The sequence below is a fragment of the Carassius gibelio genome, chromosome B13 (genome assembly GCF_023724105.1).
Source record: "Carassius gibelio isolate Cgi1373 ecotype wild population from Czech Republic chromosome B13, carGib1.2-hapl.c, whole genome shotgun sequence".
Taxonomy (NCBI): Eukaryota; Metazoa; Chordata; class Actinopteri; order Cypriniformes; family Cyprinidae; genus Carassius; species Carassius gibelio.
Window position 1 is genome coordinate 25,541,911 of NC_068408.1, and position 15,694 is coordinate 25,557,604.

The following is a 15,694-nucleotide window of genomic DNA, read 5'->3' on the forward strand; positions in this document are numbered from 1 at the left end:
TAGCCTCATGTGTACTACCGGGCTGGCTCTTTTCACTGGGCAGGAATAGATGGAATGTCCTGAGCCTCCAAAGACTGAGCCTCTATAGACAGAATCCTTGGGACCTCCGCCACTCTCTCTCTCTCCGGGACAGCCGAGCTCTACCCACCTGCATGGGTTCGTGGTCGTCGATGGGACTGACCATGTTCTCTCGACTGGAATGTCTCCTTTCCGGAGAGATGGGATGGCGTGTAGGACTGGCCTGTCTACCCAGGCGGTTAATCCGAGCATCAACTCGAAGAGCCATGTCGATTAATCCGTTGAGTCCATGCAGGAATCGATCCCACTGAGCCTGAAACTTTTCATTTGTTCCAGTCTCAATAAAAATGCTGAATTCTACCAAAAATAATGCTCATATAACATATTAGAACCTTGTGTTTTGCACTGTATGTATTTTACATCTTAGACTTCAATTTTCTTCTTCTTCTTCTTGTTTATTCAGAACAAGATTGTAGCACTTTGCCCAAGACAAATTTCCCTTCGTGGACAAATAAAGTTTATCCTATCCTTAAATCAGGTTTTGGACTTCAATACCTGCTTTTTCTTAGTGTCTTTTATGAAACAGCCCCCTAACGACCAGGTTAGGTTCGGAGTGTAAATTACCACAGTAACTGACTCTGAGTATAAGTTACCAATCTTTCAGAAACGGGCTTGACCTACTCTGCTGTCTCTGGTTTAACAACCCTCCCATTCCTAAATGGAAATGAAAAATTCCCTGATTTCAAGGTTAACCTACTCTGAGTTTTCATTTAAACCTCCTTTCTAAAATGGGCCCCTGATATTTGTAATGTGTAACAAAGTTCTTCATAATATGTCAATGCCCATTTCTGCTTATGCCTTGTTTTTGTGCCTTATGTGGTATTGTGAGATTAAATGACTTTGTTAGGTTGGTGTTTATTTGGTCATGATATGGCCTGTATTATTGTTTGTCTTTTTGTGGTAAAGGCATTTTTTTCATATGAGTAATTTTGAATGACAGTTTTTTAAAAGTAAACAAGAAAAAATCCTCTGTTTATTGAGTAAACATAAACAACCATTGTGAACAAAATGTGCTATATATAAATAAACTTGCCTTGCTTTTCCTACCACCATGAAATACGAAAAGGTGCAATTAAAAAAAAAAACTTGCACAATGCATAAATTCAGACAAATTCACACTGTATAATTTTTCAAACACATCACACACTTATCTGGTCACAATGTTTTAACGTCTATTTCATTACAACTGAAAAAAAAAAAGGTTTCTAGCTGATATTTTACTCAAATCAGCATATTTGATACATCCTCACAACTGACAGTTTGCAAAATGGTTTGTCATTTGTTCTATTACAGAAAACTCATGAATATTGTCTCATCAGTTTCAACAGCCTGTGCATTTAATGACATTCAAATGAAAGAGGGCTCCACATTAAATACACACACACACACACACACACACACACACACACACACACACACACACACACACACACACACACACACACACACACACACACATATATATATATATATATATATATATATTTAGAACATAGTGCTCAGGTTTGTGCCCCTAAAATTTCTTTATATGGCCTTGTCTCAGATGACAATGTGCTTGTTTAAACAGACACTGCATGGCAAACAGGAGACATAAATGATTATATATATATCACAACTCTTAGTTATCATTTACCAGCTGCTGTTTTACAGTTCATGTTCATCTGGGAAAAAATAAAAAAATAAATAAAACAAAAACACTCATAGATATTGTTGTAGCTGATTTTAGCCATTTAAGGCATTCAAGAGAGCAAACAGGGACAGTGTCACTCACAAATACAGTGCACTATAAACATACATTCATACTAGGCAGTACGTTTACATTTTTTACAGACATAACTGTTGCACTGGTATCATCCAAAGTTTATGAAATAGTGCTTAACACAAGAACCCTACTATTCGATTTGATGACAGATAATCTTATTTACATGTGTTCTTAATGCTACTCATGCAAGCATTTCAATTGTCATTTCTCTTCTGGAAACAGATTCAAGTACTCTGATGAAGGTTCAAATATTTTCAGTGTCAAAATGTATTTTGCTGACACTCTAAACCATTGATAAAACATTGCATAGATAAGTGGATTCATGCAGGAATTCATGCAAACTATCCAGTTCATTACATTAATTATAAGAACATCATTTTCATCATGCCCAAAAGAAAGTGTAACTATGTAGAATGGCATCCAGCAAAGAAGATAAACCCCTACTACAATCCCTAAGGTTCTTGCAGCCTTTTTTTCTGATTTGGCCTTTTTTTCTGTGACTGAATTTAAATGCCTAGCTTGCCGTTTTGCTACAAAGCAGATTTTCATATACAAAGGAATAATTATACAGCAAGGTATCACTAAACAAATGAAAGTGTCTATTATTAGACTTTCCAGTGTAAAAACAATGACACATTCTCCAATACATGTGTGGTTTTTCTCTGGATGGAGTAAAAGGTCAAACATTAGATAAGATGAATATATGGAGGAGAATAACCAGTTTACAACAATAGAAACAATAGCTCTATAAGTATTGACTTTCAGTGGATATCGCAAAGGGTCGTTCACAGCAATGAACCGATCCACAGATATAATAATCATATTACCAAGAGATGCTATGACAATCACATTCAGAATTAGAGGAAATATTGAACAAAACATTTCTCCAAAGTACCAGCATGGCTCAATGAGTTTCATTCCTTGCACTGGCATGAGAATCATTCCTGCGATCAGATCAGCCACGGCCAGAGAGAGGATCAGCACATTGGTCGGAGTGTGGAGCTGCTTGAAGTGTGAAATGGAGATAATCACTAACAAGTTCAGAAACACGGTTAACACTGATGTTACAGAAACAAAAATGTACACAGCAATGTATTCCACTTCTGGTCTGATACTTTTGGTGCAAGATAAATTGTTGTCTGGCAAGCAGAATTGAACTGTTTGATTGTCCACATTTTTCAAGCCCAAATCAGACACTTTCATGATGGATAGATAACGAAAAGACTCAGTATGAGGATGCTTGTCAGTTCAGCTCCCTCATCTTTGTCACTGATGTGACTCAGCTTTATACTTACGAAAAGCACAGCGACCAGCCCATTTGACATGAGGTTTCATTATTCAGCTCTCAAACCCACCCACTAGTTAAATATTTATGGACTGGATCAATCTGATCTATACTGTACAGAGCAGGGGTTCTCAACCTTTTGCAAGCTGGGCCCCTTCAAAGCTGGTTCATTGCAGTTGGGGCACCAGGGCCCACCCACCCCCACACCCCCACACTAGATAGATAGATAGATCAATAGATAGATAGAACAGTAGATAGATAGCCCTAGGCTATTATTTTTAGGCCCATATTATTATTATTATTGTAGTTATTATTATTGTAGTTATTATTATTATCATCCTCATTAGGGGTAAGTAGACCTATTATCATTACTAGGCAGTTTTTATAATTGGCAGTAGCACCAGATTTTTAATGTGAGTTTGCAGGCATTATTATTATTATTATTATGAGTAGTAGTAGGCCTATCATCATTAGTAGGCTATTGCTATATAATTATACAATTTTTTGTTTTTTTTACAGAAGCTTGCAGGTAGGTGATGTTAATGTGAGACCTGGGTCTGCTTTGCCTTGCAAAGATCCTCAATTCTTGGTTCAATTTTTGATAAACTTAGCCTCAAATCATCCTCGCTTTGTGCACGATTGCGTTATTTCGTTTTTAGTACAGTCATTTTTGAGAATCCTGACACAAATATGTTGACGCGAAAGGAAGGAGAATCTTCAAGGCTACGTCACAGAGTTGAGGGTATTCCTGCATGAATGTTGCCCAGAATGATGTAAGAGGGCAGGAGCTAAAGAGTTCCTTTAGTCTACTGTCACTCTTCAGCTCAATAAGCTGTTCCTGCATATCAATTGATAGCTCCTTTGCAGTGCAAGACAGTAAATGAGTACATTTACAAATTACTTTACTCGAGTATCTATACTTTACTCGAGTATAATTTTTGGGGAGTACTCATGACTTTCCTCAAGTACATTTGAGAGGCAAATATTGTACTCTTTACACCGCTACATTTCTATCCATAACCGTATGTACCCGTTACTTCATCGGCCCCGTCCACACGAAGATGGAGTTTACCACAATCCAATCTTTTTTTTCCTCGTCTCAAGAAATATCTGCACCTACACAAAACCACAAAACGATGTAGTACACGTGCGAGACCAGCATGTGGCGCTGTAATTCTGCCACAGAAATACACTTTAAACAACAACTTAAAACATGGACTATACTCATAAACCTTGCGCATGGTACACAAACGAACATGGAACAATACATTTATTAATCTGTGTTAATGTTAGTTAATAAAAAGACAATCGTTCAGTATTTGTTCATGTTTTTGTTGCTGTTATGTGACGTAGAGGTGTCTTATTAGGGGCGAGACGTGGGCTGATGACGTCATAGTTTCAGAAAATATACGGATTCACCGTCCAGACAAAAATGCAAAACGGCGGAACAGTGTGGACTAAACGACTATCCGATAAAAAAATGTGTGCGTATTCTCAGAAACGTGTCTCCGTGTGGATGGAAAAAAAGGAAAAAAAAAAAATATCAGAAACCCTCAATATGTTGTTTCCCTCTCCAAATGTGATTGGATTGTACAGGGGCCGCTGACTGAGACAGCCTATCAGCAATCACCTTCAGCTTTCTGCCAAAGACTTCATGACAGTACGTACACACACACACACACACACACACAGAGTTGTCACACATAGATTGTGTATGTGAGAATGGTGTTAATTTGGCTGAAAGTATTTTATTCTGCCTTTGCCTGTATGTCAATGTAAGAGGAAGGGACTTAATACTGTCACTGATGAGCTGAATAATTTTTTTCCTTCTTTGTACAATGACCTAAACACAGCTGATTTGCTGATTTTCTTAAATAATTATTATTTTCTGATATTACACATAAATGTAAGCTGAGCATTTGCTTTGATTTTCTTGAGTGTACGGTGTGTTTAACACAGTCAGGTTCAAATGTAGATGCAAAAAATCCATTTAAACTCTAGCAGAGTTTTGTCAGAGCGAGTCATTCATTCCTATTGTCAGTTCAAATCATTACAAAGTTAGTAAATCTTTCATTACAAACTGGTAATGTTCCACCCTCTCTTAAAGCAGCTGCCTTCCACCAGATTTTGATGAAGCCCTCGTTAGATCTAGAGGTGCTTGCAAGCTATAGGCCTATCTCAAACCTGACTTTTCTATCAAAGGTCCTAGAAAAGACGGTTGCCTTCCAACTTCAGAGCCATCTCAGATGTAATAACCTGTTTGAGAAGTTCCAGCCAGTCTTCCGTTCAGCCCACAGCATGGAAACAGCACTGCTTAGGGTTACAAATGACCTACTGATGACAGCTGATGCAGGATCGCCATCCTTGCTTATTCTCCTGGATTTGCAGCGGCCTTTGATACAGTGAACCATACCATTCTCCTGGATTGCCTCCACCATACAGTTGGACTCTCGGGGACTGCATTGCAGTGGTTCCGGTCCTATCTGTCTGGGAGGACTGAACATGTCATGTTGGGAGGATGTAAGTCCAGGCTGTCCACAGTCACATGTGGTGTTCCGCAGGGATCAGTTCTTGGTCCCATCCTTTTTACCATCTACAGTATTGTTCAAAATAATAGCAGTACAATGTGAATAACCAGAATAATCAAGGTTTTTCGTATATTTTTTTATTGCTACGTGGCAAACAAGTTACCAGTAGGTTCAGTAGATTCTCAGAAAACAAATGAGACCCAGCATTCATGATATGCACGCTCTTAAGGCTGTGCAATTGGGCAATTAGTTGAATTAGTTGAAAGGGGTGTGTTCAAAAAAATAGCAGTGTGGCATTCAATCACTGAGGTCATCAATTTTGTGAAGAAACAGGTGTGAATCAGGTGGCCCCTATTTAAGGATGAAGCCAACACTTGTTGAACATGCATTTGAAAGCTGAGGAAAATGGGTCGTTCAAAACATTGTTCAGAAGAACAGCGTACTTTGATTAAAAAGTTGATTAGAGAGGGGAAAACCTATAAAGAGGTGCAAAAAATGATAGGCTGTTCAGCTAAAATGCTCTCCAATGCCTTAAAATGGAGAGCAAAACCAGAGAGACGTGGAAGAAAACGGAAGACAACCATCAAAATGGATAGAAGAATAACCAGAATGGCAAAGGCTCAGCCAATGATCACCTCCAGGATGATCAAAGACAGTCTGGAGTTACCTGTAAGTACTGTGACAGTTAGAAGACGTCTGTGTGAAGCTAATCTATTTTCAAGAATCCCCCGCAAAGTCCCTCTGTTAAAAAAAAAGGCATGTGCAGAAGGGGTTACAATTTGCCAAAGAACACATCAACTGGCCTAAAGAGAAATGGAGGAACATTTTGTGGACTGATGAGAGTAAAATTGTTCTTTTTGGGTCCAAGGGCCACAGGCAGTTTGTGAGACGACCCCCAAACTCTGAATTCAAGCCACAGTACACAGTGAAGACAGTGAAGCATGGAAGTGCAAGCATCATGATATGGGCATGTTTCTCCTACTATGGTGTTGGGCCTATTTATCGCATACCAGGGATCATGGATCAGTTTGCATATGTTAAAATACTTGAAGAGGTCATGTTGCCCTATGCTGAAGAGGACATGCCCTTGAAATGGTTGTTTCAACAAGACAATGACCCAAAACACACTAGTAAACGGGCAAAGTCTTGGTTCCAAACCAACAAAATTAATGTTATGGAGTGGCCAGCCCAATCTCCAGACCTTAATCCAATTGAGAACTTGTGGGGTGATATCAAAAATGCTGTTTCTGAAGCAAAACCAAGAAATGTGAATGAATTGTGGAATGTTGTTAAAGAATCATGGAGTGGAATAACAGCTGAGAGGTGCCACAAGTTGGTTGACTCCATGCCACACAGATGTCAAGCAGTTTTAAAAAACTGTGGTCATACAACCAAATATTAGTTTAGTGATTCACAGGATTGCTAAATCCCAGAAAAAAAAAAATGTTTGTACAAAATAGTTTTGAGTTTGTACAGTCAAAGGTAGACACTGCTATTTTTTTGAACACACCCCTTTCAACTAATTGCCCAATTGCACAGCCTTAAGAGCGTGCATATCATGAATGCTGGGTCTTGTTTGTTTTCTGACAATCTACTGAACCTACTGGTAACTTGTTTGCCACGTAGCAATAAAAAATATACTAAAAACCTTGATTATTCTGGTTAGTCACATTGTACTGCTATTATTTTGAACAATACTGTATATGTTACCTCTCGGGCATGTCTTCAGCAGACATGGGTTGTCCTTCTATTGTTATGCTGATGACATGCAGCTCTATATCAAAACTGCTCAAAACCCTTCAGAAGCCATTTTGCACATTACTGCATGCCTTGAGGAGATAAAAGCATGGATGAACAGTAATTTTCTACAGTTAAATAGTAGTAAAATCGATGGGGCTCCTTGTTGGTACCCTCTGTCAGATCCGTTCCTTTCCTATATCTAAGTTCACCTTTGATGGCAAGGTCATTACTCTCTCCTCCTCAGTCACCAATCTGGGGGTTCGGTTTGATTCACAGTTGACCGTCAGTGACCACATAAAACATCTGTGTAAGACATCATTTTATCATCTATGAAAAATTTCCAAACTCCGCCCCGTTAACCCTCCCAGATGCAGAGAAACTTGTCCATGCCTTTATCTCCTCAAGGATGGACTACTGCAATGGACTTTTTGTTGGGATTCCTGCTAAGGACATACAAAAGTTACAATACATCCAAAATAGCGCTGCTAGAATCCTAATGAAAGTAAGGAGATTTGAACATATCACTCCCATCCTTAAATCTCTCCACTGGCTCCCACTGGTTTCTTCCTGGATCAAATATAAAATCCTCCTGTTAACCCATAAATGTATTTTTTGCCAGGCACCTTTGTATCTTCAAGATTTGATTAGCTTCCAACTCTCAAATCGTACTCTCAGATCATCAGGTAGCATGCTTCAAGTTCCCTCCAACAAGCTTCGTACTATGGGGTCAAACTTTTTGTTCTGCAGCCCCACAGCTTTGGAACCATCTTCCTGTCCAGCTGGGAGTCACACTGAGTCTGGACTCTTTTAAAGCAAACCTGAAGACTTTTTATTTAGGAAAGCATACAATTGCTGAGATATTATGTTTAGTGATTGTGATTTTTTTAGATTCTGTGGTTGTTTTTAGATTTTGTTATTCTATTGTAGCACTTTGAGATTCAGAGAATGAAAAGTGCAATATAAATAAAACATTTTATAATTATTATTACTGTGTCCTCTATGGGGGTGCTATGGGAAACACCTCGTCTAAAGCATACGTTGAAAACCCATCTTGTTGGTCGGCTACAGCCTCTGACATCACTACCGGCGCGACAACAAACAGGCACTGGGAGAACACGTCATTCATTTCTTCGTCTTAATCTTGTGTCCAAAGCATGGCAAGGAGCTAGAGGACGCAGTGTCTCGTTCCCTACTCAGGGAACCACGGTTACATTCGTAACCTGAGACGTTCCCTTTCAAGGGAACTTCGAATTGTGTCCTCTAGGGGACGGTATGGGGAACAGTATACCCACACCACCATGCTGAGGGGAGTGCAGGCCAGAATCATGGCGAGTACTAAGTACCAACTCTACCATTTTCACTGGAGTTGCCCCTGGGACATTTAGATGGCTCTGTGGATCTGTGACAGTACCCCTTACGACCAAAGGCCTAAGCTACATAACCAACTTAATTGTTAGGGCCTCAGCCCGGGGTAGAGCTGAAGGCTTGGAATCAGGAAAGATTCCTTTAAAGGGATACGGCTAAGAACCTAGCATTTTATACCAAGTCTTGCCTGTCACACAGGGGCTTTTGCATAAGCTTGCTAAAAGAGCTGTCTCAACAGTTCTCTAGTAGCAACAACCTTTTTAGATAGGTATCCGATGATACATAGGTGGAGTGGTGCCCAAGTTGGGCTTTTACCAACTCAAGAAAGGGCACTAGGCAACCATGCAACACCCTCACCATATAGGATTTTAGAAAGACTGCAGAATACTAGCATGCGAACTTACCACAGTGTGGATTTCAGAAAGTGTGCAAAGACTTCACATGCACACTTACCATTGCATGGATTTTAAAAAATACTGTTCTAAAGAGGGGCTCTTGTGGCACTCTGATAGAGCAGCTCATAAATGGAACAGTGCATCTTAAAACAGTATGTTTGAGAGTCATCAACTCGATCTACTGAAACAATACTGGAGCACTCTGGGAAAAAACTGAGAACTCAGTCTCATATGAGAGGAGAGCTCCGAGATGAGAGTAGCGTGCTCATAGGCGACCCTTTTTGGAAAAAGGGGAGCGCTGCTAAACTACCACAAAAATCACCCAAATAGCCCCTTTTGTTGAAGGAAGCGATGCCTGAACTTTATAAATAAATACACACTGGCTGAATGGAGCCCAAGGAACCAAGGTCTTGTCATCTCAAGAAAAGAAACGAGGTGAAGCGAGTTACCTTTACCGTACAGGATTTCAGAAAGTCCGCAGAGTGTTGCATGCACACTCACTACTTACGTGGATTTTATAAAGTGTGCAAAGTGTTTACATGCACACTGACCACACTGGTTTTGAGAATGTACACAAAGCTTAGCGTGTGTACTTAAACGTTCCTAGGCATCGCAGAGGCGCTGAATCGCACGGGAGAGGCAAGCTCAAATTTTACAAACCTTTGGCGAGGGAAGCATCACCTGAGGCAGCATATACAAGAATACTTCTGTAACTGCCACCTCCACTTCCCGCTAGATGCGACATCACCATTAAGGGGCCAGGCGACCCCTCAGGGTGACCTGGCTGGACATCCATGAAAATCCCTGCAGTGCTGTGCCAGTCCTGATGATCAAGAAGGCTCCCACTGGTTGATGGCTGGTGCTTTAGTAAACACTGTAATTGAGCACTGCAAAGGAAACTCACAGAGTTTATTAGTAGACACATAACCACCAGCAATTTAATACACATAAGTATATACAGAGAGGATTACATACTCACCAACCCTCCTGCGCTGACAGGCCAGGACCCCTATATTGTTCGGGCTCAGACCTGGACCTTCATGGAAAGAAGGATCTGAAACAGCAGAGCGAGCCTTCGTCTCCCTGAACTTCTCAATCACCGTCTCAACGGAAATACCAAAAAGTTCAGAAGGTGAAACGTGAGTATTAAGAAGAAAGCCTTTTCTTTCTTCCCGAAGTCTGCCAGATTCATCCACAAATGTCTCTCCGCTGCCACCATGGCCGCCATAGTCCTGCTCATGGCAGAGGCGGTCTGCTTGGTAGTATGGTGTCAGGGTTACTGAGGGAGAGGACCCAGATGCAGAGTGAACAAGGAACATCTCCAGGCGGGGAGACCCAGTAGCCAGGGAGAAGGCAGCAGGCAAGACAGGAACAGACAGAACTCACAAAACACTAGACAAGACTTAAGACAACATGAGAACAACAACAATAATAATAATAATAATAATAATAATAATAATAATAATAATAATAATACAAATACAAGGGCAAAAATCAGACCGGGGAGCTATGACCTAGAAACAAGATGACTAGGGAAATAACCAAAGCTAACTAACCAAAGTAAACTAAAAAGGTAAAGAAACAAATACAAAATAAAGTTCTAGAAATAACTGGAAAGACTAACCAAGAGAATAACTCAAAGGGGAAAATAAATACTTCAAAGAACAAGTCAAACTCAAGTCAAATTAAAAGTGAGATCCAAACAAAAAGAAATACTTAAACTAGACTAGAATAAACAGTGACGAGATAAACTTAAACTTACAAATACCAGACTTAAACTGACAAGGGAAAAACTCTATTAGTATGGAACAGCTAGCACGCTAAGCAGACACTAACTCACACACAAAACGAACCGGCAAACACATGAGGGAAATGGTCACAATAAAAGCATACAGAGACATGAGGAACAGGTGACAACACTCTGACTAATGGGGACTAAACAAGGGGGCGTGACCAGGGAAAACAAGGAGGTGGGACAAGAGGGGCACGTGGTAGACACAAGAGACACAACCATGTGCTCAGGCACAAAATAAACAAAGATGCATTGAACAAAGACAGTACAGACAAGGCTGTCAGGGCAAGATCCTGACAGTACCCCCCCCCCCCCTCAAAAGGACGCCATCAGGCGTCCACCCTGGGTGAAGGAGTGAAAGGGGGCACAGGCATGGTAGGGGGCCAAGATGGTACTGACTGGGGGGGTGGGTGGGATGAAAACCTTGGAAATCCAGGCCTATCAGGGAAAACAGGGGGTGGGCTGGGAGGGGCGGAAAAAGTTCCAGGGGAATGGTTAGGCCAGGGTGCTGCCGGCTTGGGGAAACCCGGTCTATCCGACTCTGCAAAGGTGGGGGCATGGCTGGTGGCACCTCTCCCTACAGGAACACCTCTCACAGGCAAGGGTTGCCAACTGGACTGGGTATTCAGGGTGGATTGCCGGGTATTCTTGGTTGGCAAGACATGACTAGCAAGGGATTCTGGATTGGCTTTAAAGAGATTAGAGTTCTCTGGACCGGGCTCCAAAGGCGACTGTGGAAGGTTTGTGGGGACTGTCAAAATGCCCTCCTGGGCCACAGGAAGAGACTCCGAAGCTGATAAACTGCCCCTGGGGCGGCAGGAATGGGCTCAGAGACTGACCTTTGAGTGGCCTGGCGGGTGGACGAACTGCCCTCCGGGGCTGCAGGAATGGACTCAGGGACTGATTCTTGAGGGCCCCCTGGGGTTGCAGGAATGGGCTCCGGACTTGGTTCTGGACTGCCCTCCGGGGCTACTGGAACTGACTCGTGAGTGGATTCTTGACTGCCCTCAGGGGCTGCTGAGCTGCCCTCCGGGGCTACTGGAACTGACTCGGGAGTGGGTTCTTGACCGCCCTCAGAGGCTGCTGAGCTGCCCTCCGGGGCTACTGGAACTGACTCGGGAGTGGGTTCTTGACCGCCCTCAGGGGCTGCTGAGCTGCCCTCCGGGGCTACTGGAACTGACCCTGGAGTGGGTTCTTGACCGCCCTCAGGGGCTGCTGAGCTGCCCTCCGGGGCTACTGGAACAGACTTGGGAGTGGGTTCTTGACTGCCCTCGAGGGCTGTGGAATTGCCCGCTGGGGCCACCAAGATTGGAGTCCTCTGTGGGCTAGACACAGGGGCTGGAGCAGTCACTGGAGTGAGCTCTGGAGCTGGCCGCTCACCACTGGACTCCATGGTCATGACTGAAGCAGCAGGCCACTTGAGATCACCCAGGGAAACTGCAGGAGGGATCTCCAGACTAAGGTCTCTAGCTCTCCTGGCGCGGGCCCTCCTACCCTTTCGTCTCCCAGGCCTGTAAGCATTCACATCACCTACATCTTGACTTACATGAACTGACATTGACACAGAATTTTCAGGACTGGACTTGACTGGCTTTGAATGGACTAAAACAGGCTTGACTGGCACAGGAACAGGGGCTAACAGGGGAACCTCCCTCACGGCTTCCTTGAGCTTGACTGCTTCAGAGCACTTGGTTGACTCAGACGTGACTGTGAGGGATTCAGCCGATTCGGAGACTGGAACCAGCACAGAGGCCTCCATGACAGATGCAGCAGCTTTGGCCGCCCTCCTTCTCATTCTCCTTTTCTCAGTGGAAGTCAAAAGATGATCAGGGACAGGACTTGATGGAGTGAGAGTGGGGTGATCACTGTAGGGGGACTCTGGTGGTGTAAGTATCTGCCAATCCTTGCGGTGGTGCAAATAATTGGAAAAGTTCCAAAAGTCCAAGATCCTCAATTGCTCCATCTCCCACTGAGGCAGTGGATCATCCAAACAGAGGTTGAAGACATCCTTAAGGGCTGCATCCTGGTACTCAAGGCCCCTAGACATAGTCCAAAAGAATTGGGCAAAGGCCCTCACCTCTTGCCCCTGCTGCCGAAGTGCACCCAGGCCTTGCTGGCGGGCCAGTCTCTCCTGAGCATTTGCAGGGGGTAGGATCTTGATACTCATTCTGCTGGGTCCTGACTGGGCCAAGGAGAAGGCAGCGGGCAAGACAGGAACAGACAGAACTCACAAAACACTAGACAAGACTTAAGACAACATGAGAACAACAACAACTATAATAATAATAATAATAATAATAATAATACAAGGGCAAAAATCTGACAAGGGTGCTATGACTTAGAAACAAGATAAACTAGGGAAAACCAAAGCTAACTAACCAAAGTAAACTAAAAAGGTAAAGAAATAAATACAGAATAAAGTTCTGGAAATAACTGGAGAGACTAACCAAGAGAATAACTCAAAGGGGAAAATAAATACTTCAAAGAACAAGTCAAACTCAAGTCAAATTAAAAGTGAGATCCAAACAAAAAGAAACACTTAAACTAGACTAGAATAAACAGTGACGAGATAAACTTAAACTAACAAATACCAGACTTAAACTGACAAGGGAAAAACTCTATTAGTATGGAACAGCTAGCACGCTAAGCAGACACTAACTCACACACAAAATGAACCGGCAAACACATGAGGGAAATGATCACAATTAATGCATACAGAGACATGAGGAACAGGTGACAACACTCTGACTAATGGGGACTAAACAAGGGGGCGTGACCAGGGAAAACAAGGAGGTGGGACAAGAGGGGCACGTGGTAGACACAAGAGACACAACCATGTGCTCAGGCACAAAATAAACAAAGACGCATTGAACAAAGACAGTACAGACAAGGCTGTCAGGGCAGGATCCTGACAGTATGGAGAGAGGTCCGTGGTGCAGCGCGGCTCAACTACCTGATCAGGAGATGTCGGCAGATTTACTCTAATGCCGAAACCGATGGATGTCAAGTCAAGTCACCTTTATTTATATAGCGCTTTAAACAAAAAAATTGCGTCAAGTAACAACATTCATGAGGAAAACAGTGTGTCAATAATGCAAAACGATAGTTAAAGGCAGTTCATCATTGAATTCAGTGATATCATCTCTGTTCACTTAAATAGTGTCTGTGGATTTATTTTCAATCAAGTCAACAATATCGCTGTAGATGAAGTGACCCCAACTAAGCAAGCCAGAGGCGACACCGGCAAGGAACCGAAACTCCATCGGTGACAGAATGGAGAAAAAAACCTTGGGAGAAACCAGGCTCAGTTGGGTGGCCAGTTCTCCTCTGACCAGACGAAACCAGTAGTTTAATTCCAGGCTGCAGCAAAGTCAGATTGCGCAGAAGAATCATCTGTTTCCTGTGGTCTTGTCCTGGTGGTCCTCTGAGACAAGGTCTTTACAGGGGATCTGTATCTGGGGCTCTAGTTGTCCTGGTCTCTACTGTCTTTCAGGGATCTAGAGGTCCTTTCTAGGTGCTGATCCACCATCATGTCTGGATACGTACTGGATCCGGGTGACTGCAGTGACCCTCTGATCTGGATACAGACTGGATCTGGTGGCCACGGTGACCTCGGAACAAGAGAGAAACAGACAAATATTAGCGTAGATGCCATTCTTCTAATAATGTAGCAAGTAAATAGGGTGTTATGGGAAGTTTTTCCGGTTCCGGTTTACCTAATTAATGCAGCCTAAAAATCCTTTAACGGATTTGGATATTAAAAGCATATTAGTATGTTATGTGTACGCCAGGTTAAAGAGATGGGTCTTTAATCTAGATTTAAACTGCAAGAGTGTGTCTGCCTCCTGGAAAATGTTAGGTAGGTTATTCCAGAGTCTAGGTCTCAAATAGGAAAAGGATCTGCCGCCCGCAGTTGATTTTGAAATTCTAGGTATTATCAAATTGCCTGAGTTTTGAGAACGTAGTGGACGTAGAGGATTATAATCTAAAAGGAGCTCTATTAAATACTGAGGTGCTAAACCATTCAGGGCTTTATAAGTAATAAGCAATATTTTAAAATCTATACGATGTTTGATAGGGAGCCAGTGCAGTGTTGACAGGACCGGGCTAATATGGTCATACTTCCTGGTTCTAGTAAGAACTCTTGCTGCTGCATTTTGGACTAACTGTAGTTTGTTTACGAAGCGTGCAGAACAACCACCCAATAAAGCATTACAATAATCTAACCTTGAGGTCAAATTGAGAGCATAGGCCATAATTTAGATATATTTTTGAGATGGAAAAATGCTGTTTTACAAATGCTAGAAACGTGGCTAAGGAAAGATTGCGACCAAATAGCACACCTAGGTTCCTAACTGATGACGAAGAATTGACAGAGCAGCCATCAAGTCTTAGACAGTGTGTGGCTAGTGGGGCGGGGCCGAGAGGCGTGGGAACGAGGAGTGAGGCCAGGTGTAGTGATTGTAGATGAGCTACACCTGCGCCCCACCGCCAGTATCGAGTCCCACGTAGGAGATGGAAGGATATAAAACCGGAGCGACGACCTTGAAGGACGAGAGAGGACCAGGCCTGGGACATTATTTTATGTTTTGGCTCTTATTTGTACGCGTCAGTCGCCGTGAGGGGTCGGCGCCGTTTGCCAGGGGGCCAGAGCCTGCCGCCTCCGCGAGGGAATCCGGAGGGGCAGGGAACGAGGGACTCCTGCCGCTGCCCAAAACCGGAGGAGCCGTCGCCGTCCACCGGGCGGCT

At 42.9% G+C, this 15,694-nt stretch overlaps 1 protein-coding gene across 1 annotated transcript; it reads right to left on the minus strand.

The window, feature by feature from the left end:
* Positions 1-1,587: 1,587 nt before the first annotated feature.
* Positions 1,588-3,295, minus strand: LOC127970088 (trace amine-associated receptor 13c-like). Its single transcript, XM_052572346.1, has one exon. It carries the CDS (start codon positions 3,041-3,043, stop codon positions 2,042-2,044), a length of 1,002 nt encoding a protein of 333 aa, XP_052428306.1. The 5' UTR covers positions 3,044-3,295; the 3' UTR covers positions 1,588-2,041.
* Positions 3,296-15,694: the final 12,399 nt, after the last annotated feature.